Consider the following 17674-nt stretch of genomic DNA (forward strand, 5'->3'; position numbering starts at 1 on the left):
ACCACAGCCACTCGGTCTTGGAAGGGTTGAGTCTAAGCCTGTTCCTCCCCATCCAGATCCGCACAGACTCCAGGCACCGGGACATCACGTCAAGGGCATCATTGGGGTGGTCCGGGTGGTCTATGATTTGTGATGCAAATCCTGCTCTTGCAAAGAAATGCATGTTTCATTCAGTGCTTGCCTGAATTCCAGGCCACCCTATGTACACACATTTCAGTTTTACCTGACAGAGTTTAGTTGATGAAGATGGCAAAAGAGGCCGGCAGAACTTCTTCATGGAGCAAATAGCAGCTGGAAATGCAGGGGCAGAAAAAATGGCAGCTACCAAGTTTATTCTCAGGATCCATGACAGCATTTCTCCTTTACTTCTATGGAAAGCAGGCAACATTGAAAGTCAAATGGTCAGAAACATAGACACCCAGGGAGAAAGACATTTACTGTGCCACTAGTATGAAAAGGAGAACTGATGATTGGTACTGAACTGACCTATCATATCAGGTGGAATGCCTTTCTCTTTCACATCACTAATTAATCCTTCTATTTTGCATTCTTCTTAAAAGATAGAGGCTCCCTCAAGTTGAGCTCTAAAGGCTGACTATATGCAGGTTTCTTGGCAATGGAGCAGTAATGGAGTGCCATGGCCACCTTCTGCAATGTTGTTTTCCAATTTGCTTATCAAGATTACAACCCTAGTCTACTTTGATGGCCTCCTAATGAAGTTCCCAGATCTTGACAAGGTTGACCATCTGCTGGCATCTGCTGCTGTCTCTTGTTACAGATTATACAAACGGTCATATGCCATGCTCCTTTTTGTGCCACTTCAGGTTTTTCTTCCTGATATGTATGGGAACCAATTTTTGCCATGTTGAAAATGTTAGCTCCTTTTGATGAGGCTTCATTAAAGTTAACCTCTTAGATGATTCCCCACACAGTTCACAGAATAACATCAACACAAATCAACAATTGCAATGCAAGGAAATACAGGAAAGGAACAACAAAGGACTCAGATATAAGTGGGGACCTGGGTAGGGTAGATTACAGAGGATGGCACTGAAACAATAAGAAAAAATGATTTTAATGGAATCAGAATAAGCAAACAGATATAAACATATCAAGTGAGAGCTCCTTATTTCCTGGAGGCAAACAACAGTGTTTAGTATTTCAGCCACAGGCTTAGACTTGCAGAAAAAAATACTACCTATGTCAGTGGTTCTCAACCTGTGGTCCACAGACCCCTGGGCAGGGTCACGATGTCATCACAGGGGGTCTGCGAAGGCTTGAAGAAATGTTATGATTTAAATCTTGATTTGGAGGTCCGTGGCCACAAAAGGGGATCCGTGATGAAGAAAAGGTTGAAAACCACTGACCTAGATTAGTTCCACTTCTTCATTACATGGAAGGGGAAAGCTATACTTGCTTTGTGCTTTATAGATATAATTATAAATATATTTGTCTAGACAATTTATGGAACCTGACAATTACATTGAGATTTATATTCTTTTTTTTATTTTACACAGATTATTTTACACTGGATTCCCAATGTTTACAATCCAGGAAATTTATAAATTAGATCTGCCTCTTCATTATATGTAACAATTAGTCTTTGTCTATATATAAACATTTTTATTTTATACAGTATTTATAGAGTAGTCCTGAATTGCTTCTATGGTACTATGAACTGTCCTTGTCTTCAGATAATGGCTTCTAATGCTAATTACATAGTAATTGTAGGAGACGACTTGGCTGAGCCCAAGGGAGAGGTCAAACGTGTCATATGTCATGAGTCCCGGCACGCCACAAGAGATCTAAATCCAATCCACCTTGAATGTCTTTCTTATCTCCCGCTCATTTCCCTTGACTGCTAGTTGGTCAGATTCTTGCAGAGAGTTTAAGCTTGCAATAAATCTTTATACTCATTGAACTGCCTGAATCTCCTGATTTCCCCAGAGCTTGATAGTAATATGATATTTTTCATTTCTTGAACAGTAAGAACTGATGATAATGCCAATTGTAATAAGAACCTTAATGTGATCGTGAGACTGCTATATTAAAAGAGAGCTTATAACCGAGGAGACACAGTCCATGGATCTCAGTCCCCATTTTTGAGGTCCCAGATGCCTCCAAGATCATGTCACTCAAATTTACAAACAAATTAATGGTTGTCATGGTTGTTCAGTTTTTCATTAACCTAAGAACTGAAACAGATGAGTTAAGCTTCTGCCAGGCTGAATATGCCCTATTTTCCCTTTTAGTTCCCCAGTTTCTCTGGCGATGTCATCAGATCCCCAGAGCCTTTGGAAGGTGTAAAAACAACATCTCAAATAAGTCACCCCAAGTTCTAATAATCCTGCCTAATCTTTCCTGTGGTACTTACGGAGCTTGGAAGAGAAACACTCTCCAGTCTGCTGTCTTCAGTTTCAGCACATTGGATTTTTTGCTATAATCCGAGGCTTTTGTGGCTAAGGCATGATGAATGCGAATAGCATTCTTTAGATCTACTTCAGAAAGATCTTTATCAGGTTTATATTCATCCTGTGACAAAAAAGAAACAACAATTCATCCATAATCATTTGGAAATGACTCTTTATATCTGCTGACAGATATTTCTCCAGATTTTCCTTTAAAAAGCCTGAGACTCCAATCCAATGAAGACCCTAAAAAGAAACAGGAAAGAGCAGAATCAGATGATAATCACAAGAGAGATGCATAAAGACTGAAGAAATGTCTTGGACCCAATAAAGAAAGGAATTCAGTTTTGAATACTCTTCCAGCAATTATTGAATCAATTTTTTTTGGATTTATTTCAAATTACAAGTATAAAGCATGCTAGTTCTTTTATAAATTTTGCATATGCAGCCCTGGGACTGTGGTTGACAAGTGCTATATACTGCACAATTAAAAAAAAAAAACACAAGCAAATAAAATAAATGCAGGTTGCAAAGTATAATGTTGCATTTTTAATGTATGTGATATGCGATGAGGAAGCAGGGATGCATTATTGTTATAACTAAGCTTTTCCTAGGGTAAAAGAGAGTAGTGTCCAAAATTGTGGAAACCTTTTGGTAAAAGTGTATTTTCTAAAACTAGCTAATAACACCACTTTTTTTGGAGTAGTATCATAAAATTATATATCAATGGAAAGATAATTTAATCAAGAATGTAATGCAATAACTTTTATGAAGGATTTGCTATTAGAATAGCAGTTACAGTATAAAGAAGAAAAGTGAAACACGTAGAAAAAACAAGATATACAAAAATTATTACCATAGAAAAAATGAGATATACAAAAATCACGTCAGTACTTAATTGGGTAACCTTTAGCATGAATTATGGCTTTACAATGTCTTCCCATGGAGTGAACCAAGTCTTTTAGTTCTGTAGCTATTATAATGTGAAACCAAGATTGATTGCTTGCTTGCTTCTATTAACTAAGTTTTATTGCTGGGTCACTTCTGACTAACAAATTTCTTAAGTCAGCTCCATAGATTTTCAATTGGGTTAAGGTCTGGCTATTCCCAGGCCCTTCCAGCAGTGGAATATGATTATCTTGAAACTCAAAAAAAAAAAAAAAAAGAAAAGAAAAAAGAAAAAAAAGAAAAAGAAAAAGTTTGATTAGCTATCAAACTTCAAAAATATACATTACCCAAAGGTTTTCCACAATTTTTGCCACTACTGTGTATATTGATGAGTTGATCAATGCAGTGATTCATATTTGGCAAGTGAATGAACAGTGTAATATTTTTACTTTAACCAAGGTCTAAAAGTATATATGTACAGAAGACAAGCACTTTGTTGTTCTCCAAAAAAAAAAAAAAAAGTTTATTAATTCAACATGATAAAAATGGAATCAATAATCCTGATGAAGGACATTATACAAGACTATGGTAAAGTTTCAGGTTTTAGACTAAAATCCAAAAAAGACTAAAATGATAGCTAAAAACATGACACAAGATCGTAAACATGAGCTTGAAAGGAGGGCAGGTTTTGAGATTGTACCAAAGGTAAAATATCTAGGAGTTCAGGTTGCAGAATCAAACATGAAATTGTTCCAAAATAATTATGAGGTGTTGTGGCGAGAGGTGCAGAAAGACATGGAGACTTGGAAAAAACTGCAGCTGTCTCTACTTGGAAGAATAGCAGCAGTTAAGATGAACATTTTGCCAAGATTTCTTTTTTTGTTTCAAATGATTCCGGTGCTTAAAAGTGATAAACAATTGAAAGTTTGGCAAACTGGAGTGAATAAGTTCGTCTGGAACGAGAAAAAGCCGAGAGTGAAATTGAAAATTATGCAAGATGTTCCAGAAAGAGGAGGTCTTAAACTTCCAAACCTACAGCTATATTATGATGCAGCAGCTTTAACTTTAACAAGTGATTGGTTTGGAAGGAAAAAGGCTGGAATATTGAATGCAGAAAGTTTTGATCTTGAATTTGGATGGCATGCCTACTTATTTTATGATGATAAAGTTGATAAAGTATTTAAAAGCCATATACTTAGAGACTCTTTGATGAGAGTTTGGAAAAAGCACCGATTCAAATGGGATTATAAAATACCGCTATGGCTGGATCTTGGTCATATTTTATGGAATACAAATATAATGTCACTCGGGGGGTTTTTATACAAAGAGGTTCTTTTTACAGATGCGGGCAGATGGCAGCTGAAGACATTGCAGACACTGTTGGACGAAGGGATTAATTTAACTTGGTTACAATATAATCAATTACAATTGAGATGGAAAGAGGACCCAAAAACTGGTATTATGTTGCACGAGGAAGAATTGGTTAGACATATAAAAGAGAAAGGTCCAATGCATATCAAAAGGCTTTATAATGTTTTGTTAGAAAGGGATTCAGAAATTGAATTAGTTAAAGATTGTATGATTAAGTGGGCACAAAATTTTGAAGAACCAGTGATGTTGGAAACATGGGAAAAAATTTGGATTCAGAATGTTAAATTTACACAGTCGCAGAACTTGAGGGAAAATTTCTATAAAATGTTTTATAGATGGCATTTAGATCCCAAAAAGTTGTCATGTATGTACCCTAATGTTCAGCCAAAATGTTGGAGATGTGAATGTTTGGATGCTATGTATTATCATGTTTGGTGGACCTGTAGGAAAGTTAAGGCTTTTTGGATAAAAATTTGGTGGGTCATGCAGAATGTTTTGAAGAAAAAAATTCAATTCTCTCCACAATTGTTCTTATTGGGTATAGTTAAGGGTTTTACATTGGGTGAAACAAAACTGATATTGTATATGATAACAGCAGCAAGATTGTTGATAGGTAAATATTGGAAAAATGAAGCTTTGCCCACTATTGAGGAATGGACTTTGAAGATGGCCAGTTTTGCAGAGATGGCGAAGATCTCAGCATACTTAAAAGATTGTTCACAAGAGACTTATGAATGGGAATGGAAAAGGTGGATAGAATATGTTCAGAACAAATATCAAACTAGAAAGTATCAAATAGCTTTTATTTGAAAATAATGTATTAGAAATATTTTAATGTAATGAGGGTAAAAAGAAAAATTATAAAGGGGAGGGAGGGGTTCAAGTTTTTACACAAGTTTTATATTAAGGGTTTTTTTTTTTACTTTTTTTACCAGATATGAGTATAATATAGGGAAGTCTGGGGGGAGGGGAGGGTTAGGGAGGGTTAGGGAGGTTGGGAAGTTTGGGGTGGGTGGTGGTGGGGGGGTAAAAAGGGGTGAAAATGTAATTGTAAAACTTTTGCAATAAAAAAAATTGGGTACACAATCTTACATAATAACATATACTAGAATTAGGTTGTGTGATGCTATTGTACTATTTGATGCTCCCTTTTGCTATAAACTAAATAAAGCCTATATACAGACAACCTGTTGTGGTCCGCCAGCAGCCTGCGGAGCTGGCAGCAGAGTCGGACATTGAGGAGGCTGGGGAGGAACATGGGCCAGTCCTGGAGTCTGGGGAAGGCTCGGACAAGGGCTCTGCGTCGGAGGCAGCAAAAGGGCCATCTGGGAGGTATGTGCTGCCTCCGGAGCCTCCAGAGTCAGACCTCAGCGAGGCAGAGGAACAGGGGGAGCCTGTTCCCAGTGCGCGCATGTGCAGAGCTGCCAGAAGGCAAGAACCGTTAAAACAAAAGGGATGACTTGGGAGTAGGGCTTGGAGATGATTGGCCCCTCCCATAAGACTTAAAAGAGGAGCAAAGGCACCTCTTTGCAGGAAGCAACGCTGTTAATTCTGTGCAGTTTAAAATCTGAAGCTCTGTTTGATTCTGGACTCCATGTGGCTTTGTCAATTAGGTCTTTGGCAGTGTATCAAGGGAGATAAAGGTGGGTAATTATCAGCCTTATCCTGAAGGACTCTTTACAACTATTTGGGACTCATCTGTGAATGAACAGAATTCACAGCTGTTAAAATAAAACAGGTTTTTGGGACTACTCATGTGTTTTACTGACTCAGGAAGCCTAGGTCAGAACACATCCTTGCTGTTGGGCTAATTTTCTTCTGCAGTGTTTCAGGACTTTCCAGGGACTTTCCAGGACTTTGCCCCAAACTTCAGAGATCCAGGACGCCCTGTCCCATAATTGATGTTTCACAGAGTTGTTTATCTCTTGTGGTGATTGTAGACTCCATGATTTTTTTACTGCCCTAAAAGTCTGCCCTAACTAGCATTCCCTTATAATCTTAAGGCATTGCATTCTTACTAATGTCCTCACATTCAATAGTGTTGTTTCATATGATTACTGCATTTATGTGAATAGTGTTTCATCACATAAGCCCTATTTTTCTTGATATTTCTGTTCCTTATTGACAAATCTTTAGAAATGTAGATACTGTCCGGCATTTCTTGGCTGTTAGATATATGCCACATATCTCTCCGTGATATGACTGGTGACATATAGATAATTCTTATCTGTATATTAAGAGTATATTGAACAATTAGCTACCATTCATACCAGTGGTGGGTTGCTACCGGTTCGCCCCGGTTTGGGCGAACCTGTAGCGGCGGAGGTGGGAGGCTCTGTCCATCTGCCCAGACTCTTCAGTGCATGCGTAGAAGTATCATGCGTGAGCGTGCCCACAAGCAAACCAGTAGCAACGGGTTTTGAAACCTGCCTCTGATTCATACTTTCTAAAACCTTAAGTAAGAATAATTGACTCCTTCAAATATACATGATCACAAACAGTTCCATTATGTAGTGTATTTTAATCAGGTTTAACATCTCTTTCACATTAAACTTAAACAGAGTCTTCTTATATTCATATACTAGATGACAGAAATGTTATTAAAATCCCACGCACGTCAAGAGACAGAAAAAGAAACACAACCCACACATAATTAAAACCATCTCTCAGATGAATAAAGGTCAACGGCTATATGGGATTTCTGTGATATAAAGACTTCAAACTAGAAAGACAGTACAGTATACAAACATGCATATAGGAAATATAAATCTGGTTTATAATTGTTTCTTCTTAAAGATCCAGCTGAATATTCCATTGTTACTCATTAATTTATCTATGATGAGTTCATTTCAAGATTAATTTCAAGGATGATTCTGATCAAAACTCTGAGGTGCATTTTCTACCATCTTTGGACAGTATTTGCACCGAAACATTATACTACTACCCCAATGTGCAGTTCTTCATGTTCCTTGTTTTTACTGCTATATTATTTCCTAGCATTTTTTTCTGCTTTCCACTTCTGGTTGGAAATGAGGGTTATCAAGTATTTGGAAAATGTCATGTCCTGTCAGCAGGAATAGCAACTATCTCCTTGCTCCATGTTTCCTGTCACTTGCTGAAGAAAAATCAGTTTCTGAATTTTAATCAGCGAGTTATATGCATGGAGGTAAACAGACAATAAATGGGAAAATTATATGGTAACAAAAATTAAAGGTGGGGTAGCAACATTTGTTATAATGTAAATAAATAGAAATTAATTGCTTTAAATTTTCTTATTCAAGATAAATAAATGCAGGCACATACTGCTAGTTGAGGACAGAAAGCTTTCTAATTATATATATTCTGATTATATAATGAAAAACATTCCTGGGGAAAGTATGATTTGTTCCTGTACTACCTAGCTTCAGATAATTGCTTAAAAAGGTTATTTCCTGTGTAATTTGCACAGTGTCTCCAAATTGCCTTCAAATACACTGGTTAATAACTTTTGCTTTAAATTTTTCTAATCTATATTTGCACTTTTTATTGCTTAATTTTATTGCAGATTATTTTGTGCAAATTGTTTTACTGTTCATCTGTGTACCACATCAATGGCTCAAAGGAATAGTGATTCGTTACGGAAATAAATAAAATAAAATAAAATAAAATAACATAAAATGATAAAATAAAATGATTCATGCATGATTTAAGTGAGAGGAAAGAAGGGGAACTCATCAGATACGCAGATGGAACCAAACTGAGGGGAATAGCCAACACTTTAGAAGATAGGCTTGATATCTAGAAAGATCTTGACAGACTTGAACACTGGGCCCTATCCAACAAATATAATTCAGTGGCAGGAAAAGATTTTACACTTAGGTAAGAAAAACTAAATACACAGACATAGAATAAGTAGTACCTGGGTTAACAGCAGTAACTGGGAGAGGGAACTAAGAATCCTGGTGGACAGGCACTTAAGTATAAGCCAGCAGTGTGCTGCAGCTTCTTAAAATGCCAATGCAATCCTAGGCTGTATCAACAGAGGGATAGAATCAAGATCACAAGAAGTGTTAGTACCACTTTATACTGCACTGGTAAGACCACATTTGGAATAGTGAGTCCAGTTTTGGTTATCCCAATACAAAAATTTGTTGAGACTCTAGAAAGAGTCCAGAGAAGAGCAACAAAGATGAAAAGGGGTCTGAACTGTTTGATTAATTGTTAAGGGGACTAGGCACATCTAATCTAATGAAGGGAAATATTAGCAGTGACAACATAGCTGCCTTCCAAATACTAGCTAAAAATCTTACAGATAAACTGAAAAATGAATTGACAAAGAAAATGGACCTTCAGGTAGTTAAGAAAGTAAAATACGTGGGAATTTACTTAACTGCTAGATGTGCAACAATCAAAGAAGACAACTATACAAGGTTAATACAACAAATAAAATTGGACTTGGAGAACTGGAAAAACCTGCAGCTGTCAATGGTAGGAAGAATAGCAACTATAAAAATGAATGTCCTGCCAAAGCTATTGTTTTTGTTTCAAACAATTCCTATAAAACTAGAGAAAAAAAATACTTTGATGAACTAAATGCAATAATTTTGAAATATGTTTGGCAAGGAAAAAGAGTGAGAATAAGACTAAAATGTTGTAAGAGTCTAAAAACAATGGAGGATTTGGGTTGCTGGATTGGGAGCTTTATTACCAGGCCTCAGCACTAATTTGGGTGAAAGAATGGATAATTCTCAGAAATAGAAGATTGCTATTGTTGGAGGGACATGATTTTCAATTGGGATAGCATGCCTTTTTGTGGTATTAAAAAAAACAAAATACATAGATACTTTCAAAGACATTATGTAAGGAATGCTCTAATATGGGAAATATATTTTTAAAAATATTAGATTGTGTGGAAATGGATAGGTTAACATTAAAGATAAAGGACAAAGAAGACACAGAATATTTTTTAACTTGGGATTTGTTTTATCAATGGTTAGATAATAAAGATAGAAATTAGAAGTTGGAAGAATACTATTATATACAAGTAAAGAATATTATTATTATTACTATTATTATATATATGTAAATTGACCGAGACAATACACTATTTACTAAATACTTATATATGTTAAAGAAAAATGTATTAATAATTTTTTTTAAAAAAAGATAGCTGCCTTCCAATACTTGAAGGGCTATGATAAAAAAGAGGGGGTTGTCTTATTCTCCAAGGCACCTGAGGGCAGAACAAAAAGCAATGGGTAGAAGCTTGTTAAAGAGAGATCCAACCCAGAACTAGAGATTTCCTGAAAGTGGGAACAATTAATCAATGGAACTGCTTGCCTCTCCAAGTTGTGGGTGCTCCATCACTGGAAGTCTTCAAGAAAAGTTTGGACAGTCATTTATCTGGGATGCAATAAGGTCTCCTATCTTGTGCAGGGGACTGGACTGGACTAGAAGACCTCCAAGGTCCTTCCAACCCTATAATTCTATGGTCCTATAAAAATAATAGGAAACCTTGTATAGCTTATGGCCCCAAATTCTTAAAAACATCTTTAAAATCTCTTTGGAAGTAGATTCTGGATAGGCATGTTAAATGGCTATCTTTACTAAAATTTATTTTATTTATTTTATTTGGTTAAATTTATATGCCGCCCTTCTCCAGAAGGACTCGGGGCAGCTCACAAAAGGTTAAAAACCGAAGAACAATAAAAAATATAATTAATTTAGCATAATTAAAATCCCACAATTTAAAACCCATATTAAAACCAACTAAAAACACCCTGCAGATCAGATGAGTTGTTTAAAAAGCCACATCTTTAGGTCCTTGTGGAAGGAGCGGAGGTCAGGAGCCGTTCAGAGCTCAGTGGGTAAGGAATTTCAGAGGGTTGGTGCGCTCACCGAGAACGCCCTCATCCTGGGTGCCATCAGCCGACATTGCTTCGTTGACGGCACCCCGAGGAGGGTTGCCCTATGTGAGCACGCTGGTCGGTGAGAGGCAGGCAGTAGGTGCTCCTTCAAGTACTTCAAGTACTCTGGGCCCATGCCATGAAGGGCTTTATAGGTAAGCACCAGCACCTTGAAGCGGATCCGGAGGATCACTGATAACCAGTGCAGCTCGCGCAGGAGAGGTGTAACACAGGAGTAACGGGAAGCTCCCGTAACAACCTGCGTGGCTGCATTTTGGACCAGCTGGAGCCTCCGGGTGCACCCCAAGGGCAGCCCCACGTAGAGGGCATTGCAGTAATCCAGGCAAGAGATGACAAGAGCGTGGGTGACTGTACAAAGGGCATATCTTTCTAGGAAAGGGCGCAATTGGCGCACAAGGCAAACCTGCGCAAAGGTCCCCCTGGTCACGGCCGTCAGATGGTTAGCTAGCGACAGCCGTGAATCCAGGAGGACGCCAAGATTGCGAACCCTTTCTGAGAGAGTAAGCAACTCCCCTCCCATCACAAGTGATGGGGCCACTAGATCAGAGGATGCCGGCATCCACAGCCACTCCGTCTTGGAGGGGTTCAGTCTAAGCCTGTTCCTACCCATCCAGACCTGCACTGCCTCCAGGCACTTCGACATCACAGAAAGAGCATCCTTAGGTTGGTCAGGGATGGAGGTGTACAAAATGTAGGAAATGTAGGAACTCCTATAAGTCTGGGCTGCAATTGATTAGAATTCTAGATTTTTAAGATTTCATACAGACAATACTCCAGCTGTTAGCAAAATTAAAATGACATACATAACCTATTCTTTAAGGTCAAGAGGCATTGTTAAAAACAGGGCTTGATACTGTTCCAGGATTCCTTATACAGAGCCTCTAGACACTAGAGCATCTGATTTGTTGACCTCTTTTAATATAAAAACTTTGGAAATTACTGTGTTACAAAGCAAAGCACTACCCTAAAGCATAATCTGTATTTTCAAAAATATCAGTGTTTCATATATACCCAGAGGTAATCTCAGAATAGACAGGTGAGTGGCTACAAACCTATATTTCCTTTAAAAGTTTGCTTACTTGCCCAAAGGCAAAACAATGCAAAGAAAGCCTGTCTCACCTTGGAGGGAGGGAGGAGACCTGACAGACAAAATGAATGATAGTGAGCTACTTCCTCTCTAATTTTGCCTTGTGACACACACACACACACACACACACACACACACACAAACATTACAAAAGACATTTGTGTGTGTGTGTTTGTTTGGCAGGGAGGGAGGGAGGGAGAAAGGAGGAGGAGGAGGAGGAAGAGGAGGAGGAAGAAGGGGAAGGAGGGGAGAGGAGGAGGAGAATCATTTAGATTGAGATACCTTCCTGAAAAATTCAAATGTCCACTTCTTTAGATCTTTTTTTAAAGGAAAACATTCACTAGTGCAATGCTTCACAAAAGACTTTGAAGGATTTGTTTGATGTTTTCACTTGAAAATTTAAAGCAACTGTAAGAAGGATCTTGCTTTGTGTTTCTACTTCCCTGTTGTCTCTTTGCTATCTTTTTTTTATTCATCTCAGTCAATTTAATTATTATTTTTACATAGCCTTATCTTGAGAAAAGAGGTGGAGGGAAAGGAGTGGCACGACATCAGAGAATCTTTTCATGTTCATGACAGATGGAGAAGCATCACAAGCAATTTATCCGTTCTCAAATAACTCTTCAGTGAACAAAATGCCTCCCATTCATGTTCATCCTTTTATATCCTGATTCAGACATTTAATTCACTGGGACTATTTTAGTTTATCAGATATTTTTAGTGCTTTTGCCTATAGCAAAGGTTGAGATAGGCCAATCGCTTGATCTTCTACTGTTAACTATAACACTGTATTCATTGAAATTGAATTTTCTGAATGACAATTTTTTTGCTATATGTTGATTCATTGACTTTTCCATATGTACTCAAGCCATGCAAAAGCAGCAATCCAAAGTATTTTACCTTGCCTCCAGAGATGATTTGTCAGTTTTCATCCAATAGATTTTGAAGAAGAAAATAATGTCAGAATCAAGCTGAGTGACAGTTGTTGAGCAAAAAACCGCTCTGGATTAGACAGCACGCCCATCGATAATACAAGCAATATATATTCTACACACATATATACAGTATATTAAAATATTTTTTTTATTTTATTGTTTTAAGTACATTATATTTCACGTTTGCTTTGGCTTGTATACAGCATCCAAAAAAAGCGTCAGGTTTCTGTGGCAGGAAGATTGTCAGCATTGATCAACTACACTAGAGGAAATATAATGGTGTGAGTGTCAACAGCAGCTATTAAATAATGCTTAAGCCAACTTTCCCCATCTGCATTTACAAGATGCAGCAAACCATAATTTTAGGTATGAAGGTATCTAATGTCAGTGAACTAAGTGGATTTTCTTTTGCAGAAACCCTCAGATTTGGGACATGTATACAATTTTAAAATATGTAGATAAATAAAAATGGACTCTGCTTTCACAGTGAGAAGGAGCTTATATCATTTGAAGAACATACTTGGATGAATCTTTAAAATATCAACAACAAATTTATTTCCATGGAGAAAGTATTCAAGAGACAGAAGATTATCAGTCTGGCAACTCTTCCTCATGGAACAGAGAGAAGATGTATTTAAGGATCAGGCAGCTCATTTGGGTGCTGTTGAAATAGAAATAATAGAAAAAACTTGTAGCTTGGGTTTTAGATTTTGGCAGTGGTTACTCTCCAAGCTTGCCATTTAGCTCCTGAATGTTTCCTTACCAAGCTAAGTAACATAATCAGCAGGATTTCAGTAAAAGTGTCTTGTTCTATTCGTCTTTAGCTTATGTATATCTTGTGTGGAGGTGTGGTAAGTTGGTCACATGACTGGCTGTTGGTTTGATGGTATATTTAATTTCTGAGGAGTTGGTTGGTTCTGTTGTTGATTGGTTGTTTGAACAGTCCAGTTTCTTATATCTTCATATGCTGCATCTAAATCAATATGCTTGTTAATTGCCCTTTTGTAGAGTACCAGGTGTCAATAAATTCACATGTATGGCGGGTGTTGGCATGGCCAATGATTTTCGTTCCTTCCCAATCAAACTGGTGTTGTTCATTGTCAATGTGGTTCAAGATCAAGGATCAAGATCCATGGTGGCACAGTGGTTAGAATGCAGTATTGCAGGCTACTTCTGCTGACTGCCGGCTGACTGTAATTTGGCAGTTCAAATCTCACCAGGCTCAAGGTTGACTCAGCCCTCCATCCTCCCGAGGTGGGTAAAATGAGGACCCAGATTGTTGGGGGCAATATGCTGACTCTGTAAACCGCTTAGAGAGGCCTGTAAAGCACTGTGAAGCGGTATATACTGTAAGTCTAAGGTTTTTGCTATTTTTGGTCATGCCGTTTGACTGCTAGTAGATGTTCATGAATTCTTGTTTTCAATTATTTTCCTATTTGTCCAACACAGAACTGGTTACAATAGTTGCAATTGATTTTGCATGCCATGTTGCTGTTGTCTTCCTTCCGTGTTTTATATTTGATCCTAGATAGCATTTGTCTGAATGTAAAGATGGGTTTGTGAGCTATCATTATTCCTAGGGATTTCAGTATTCTGGTACCCATTTTGGATACTCCTTTGACGTATGGCAGGACTTGTTTCCATGTTGAGGTTGGCTATATATTTTGTCGGGCTTTGGATGACAACCATTGTATTATGAAGTTTTTTGGACAGACAATGCAGAAGAAAACATCAAAAAGGCATTTCTCTTCTGCTTTTCTTAATGACTTGGTGCTGCAATGTGTTTTGGCTCTTTTGAAAAGGGTCTGGATGCAGCTCCTCTTGTGTGCAGTGGGGTGGTTGCTTGTGAAATTTAGAATTTGGTTTGTGTGTGTGGATTTTCGGTATACGCAGATTGTTAATTTACTGTTATCTTATCTCCTTATATCACTATCTAGAAAGGGAAGTCATTCTTTTTCTTCCTTGCCTGTAATACAACTGTTGAATTAGCCTACTCCTAAATCATTTAGAAATATTAGAATGAAAATCAGAACCTAAACTTGGGTCCAGGAACAAATAGGCAACCAACTAGGATTCTGGAAAGTGCAACATGATCTGAATCAGTGATGGGTTGCAGATCGGGCGAACCGGTAGCAGTGATGGTGGGAGGCTCCGCCCACCCGCCCGGACTTCTCTGCGCATGCATGCACATGCGTGCCCACAAACAAACCAGTAGCAGCCAAAATTGAAACCCACTACTGATCTGAACATTTATTTATTTAATTAATTTATATCCCACCTTTATTATTTTATAAGTAACTCATGGCAGCTAATATATCTAATACTCTTCCCTCCTCCTATTTTCCCCACAACAACAATTCTGTGAGGTGGGCTGGACTGAAAGAGAGTAACTGGCCCAAAGTCAATGAGCTGACTTTCATGGCTAAGGTAGAACCAGAACTCACAGTCTCCCGGTTTCTAGCATGGTGCCTTAACCAGTAGACTAAATTGGCTCTCTTTATCCTTATTAACATTTATCCTTTTTATCTTTGTCTCTATTACCTTTATCCTTTATTAATACTTTATCCTCTACAAGCATTCTAACAGCTACATACAATACTAATTCAATTTCTCATATATGTTTTAAGCACATTTTCATACTTAGGGTATTACAATAAGATGGTTTATATAAAACCAAATTAGAGCTCTGGTGGCACAGTAGTGGGGATTCAACAATTCATTGGAATAATTCTGAAAACTCAGAAAGCTCCAAAATAGCTTAGCCATCAGGATTCCATATACATGTAAAGTTGATCACTCTTTCTTTGAGAAACCAATTTGAACTTCACCCTTGTCAGAATCTTCAGTTATAAGCTAAGGGCTTGAGGTCATGTGGCTTATTGTAGTAAAATCAGATTTCCCTACATAGAATAGGGGTTGGTGAACCAATCAGAAGCTTACAGAAAATAAAAAAGAGGCATCTCACAGAAATTGTTTATTTAATCTCAAACTAGTTGTTTAGTCCTTCTTGAGAAACAATGTTCCATGCAAATGGAATAGCTGTATACCATCATCTGGTCAGCATTTTTCTGACTCTCACTACTTCCATTTTATCTGGATTAAATTTCAGCTTGTATGCTTTTATCTACCTAACCTCTTCAATATTTTTACTAATATCATGCAATCAGAAGATGAACAAGACAGGCAGAATTTATTTGCATAATGTTGTGCAAATAATGAACACAGTCCAATTTTCAGAATGGCTTCAGGATCACACAGATGTGGGGGATCAAGAATAATGAAGCATCCCCCCAGTATCCCCATTATTGTTCATATTGTCCCTGGAAGTATTAACGAGGATAGTATGGAAAGAAACACAAATCAAAGGTCTGAAAATTAGGAAAGAAATTTACAAATTGCAAGCTTTTGCAGACAATCTGGTTTTTATCCTTGGGGAACCACTACAATCGAGCGTCAAGCTTATGGAAGTATTAAAAGAATACAGAGATGTAGCCGGACTGAAAATTAACAAGGACAAAACTAAAATGATAGTTAAAAATATGGCGAACAAACAGAAGGAGGAGTTGACCAAGAGAACAAATATACAGATAGTGAAGAAAATGAAATATTTAGGAATTTATATAACCGCACGATGCACTTCAATCAAAGAAGATAATTATGCCAAACTAATGAATCACATAAAAGAAGAGTTGGAGAGATGGAGAAATTTGAGGCTTTCTTTAATAGGAAGAATAGCAGCAATCAAGATGAACATCCTACGAAAATTACTCTTCTTATTTCAGAATATCCCTGCAAAATTAGATTAAAAATATTTTGGAAAATTGAATAAAATGACAGCGGAATACATTTGGCAAGGGAAGAAACCAAGGATTAAATTTAAACTTTTACAAGAAACAAAAGAAAGAGGAAGGTTCAGTGTACTGGATTGGGAGTTATATCATCAAGCAGCAATGCTCACCTGGGTAATAGAATGGATGAATTTAAAAAATAGAAGATTGTTAACGCTAGAGGGCCACGACCTACATCTAGGATGGCATGCATTTTTGTGGTACAGGAAACAAGTAGCACATCAATATTTTCAAAGACATTTTATAAAACAGGCTTTATTGGAGATATGGAATAAATTTAAGCAGCAGAATTACATGAAGGTTCCGATTTGGTTATCCACATTAGAAGCATTAGTACACCCAAACCTCATTGATCAGGGAAAATATGTCACATATAAGGATATAATAATTGAGGCAAGAATTAAAAGAACAAGGGGTAGATTTGGAGTGGTGGTCCTATTTACAGATCCAATCACGTTACTTGAAAGACATGAAAGAGTGGGGCGTCAACAGGAAATTAATGATAATAGATAAGATCTTTCTGGGGACAAATGATAAATTGGTAAAGAAAATGTATAAATTCTTATTGGATTATAAAATGGAAGAAGAGCAGGTTAAAGAAACGATGGTGGCATGGGCAATAAATTTTGGGTATAATATACAACTGGAAAAATGGCAAGAATTATGGGACAAAAATGGGAAAATAACATTGGCAATATCGTATAAAGAAAATTTATACAAAATGTTCTACACGTGGCATCTTCCACCAGTGAGATTGGCAAAACTGTTTAGAAATTTATCACCCAAATGTTGGAAATGTAATCACGAATCAGGCACGTACTACCATATGTGGTGGTCATGTAAAAAAGCAAAGGAATATTGGCAGAAAATTCATTTATGGTTGACAGAAGTAATTGGAGAAGAAATAGAATATAAACCAGAACTATTCCTATTGGGAATTATAAATGGGAAATATAGTAAAGGGGTAATTTATTTAATAATACATATTACAACAGCAGCAAGAATGATTTTTCCCCAAAATTGGAAAAATAAGAAAATCCCTCTAGAAGATGAAGTGATCAAAAAAAATTTGACATGTGCAGAAATGGACAAATTAACTTTGGAATTGAAAAATAAAGGTGAGTCAGGTTATTATAAGATATGGAACAAATTTTATCAATGGTTGGAACGGAAAGGAGGGATGAAAAATATGAACTGACTAGAATTTATAGAATAGAGAACTAAGGGTATG

General features: G+C 37.1%; 1 protein-coding gene across 1 annotated transcript in view; it reads right to left on the minus strand.

The window, feature by feature from the left end:
* The window catches only part of PSD2 (pleckstrin and Sec7 domain containing 2), a 172716-nt gene that overhangs the window by 8273 nt on the left and 146769 nt on the right, over positions 1-17674 (minus strand). The window contains exons 12-13 of the mRNA XM_034411681.3: positions 2375-2532; positions 224-368 (exon numbers count right to left, since the gene is read on the minus strand). Of these exons, the coding sequence (XP_034267572.1) occupies positions 224-368; positions 2375-2532 (303 nt within the window). The remainder of the gene's footprint in view (positions 1-223; positions 369-2374; positions 2533-17674) is intronic.

This window comes from Pantherophis guttatus, chromosome 3 (assembly GCF_059756535.1).
Source record: "Pantherophis guttatus breed Tessera chromosome 3, ASM5975653v1, whole genome shotgun sequence".
In the NCBI taxonomy this organism is placed as follows: domain Eukaryota; kingdom Metazoa; phylum Chordata; class Lepidosauria; order Squamata; family Colubridae; genus Pantherophis; species Pantherophis guttatus.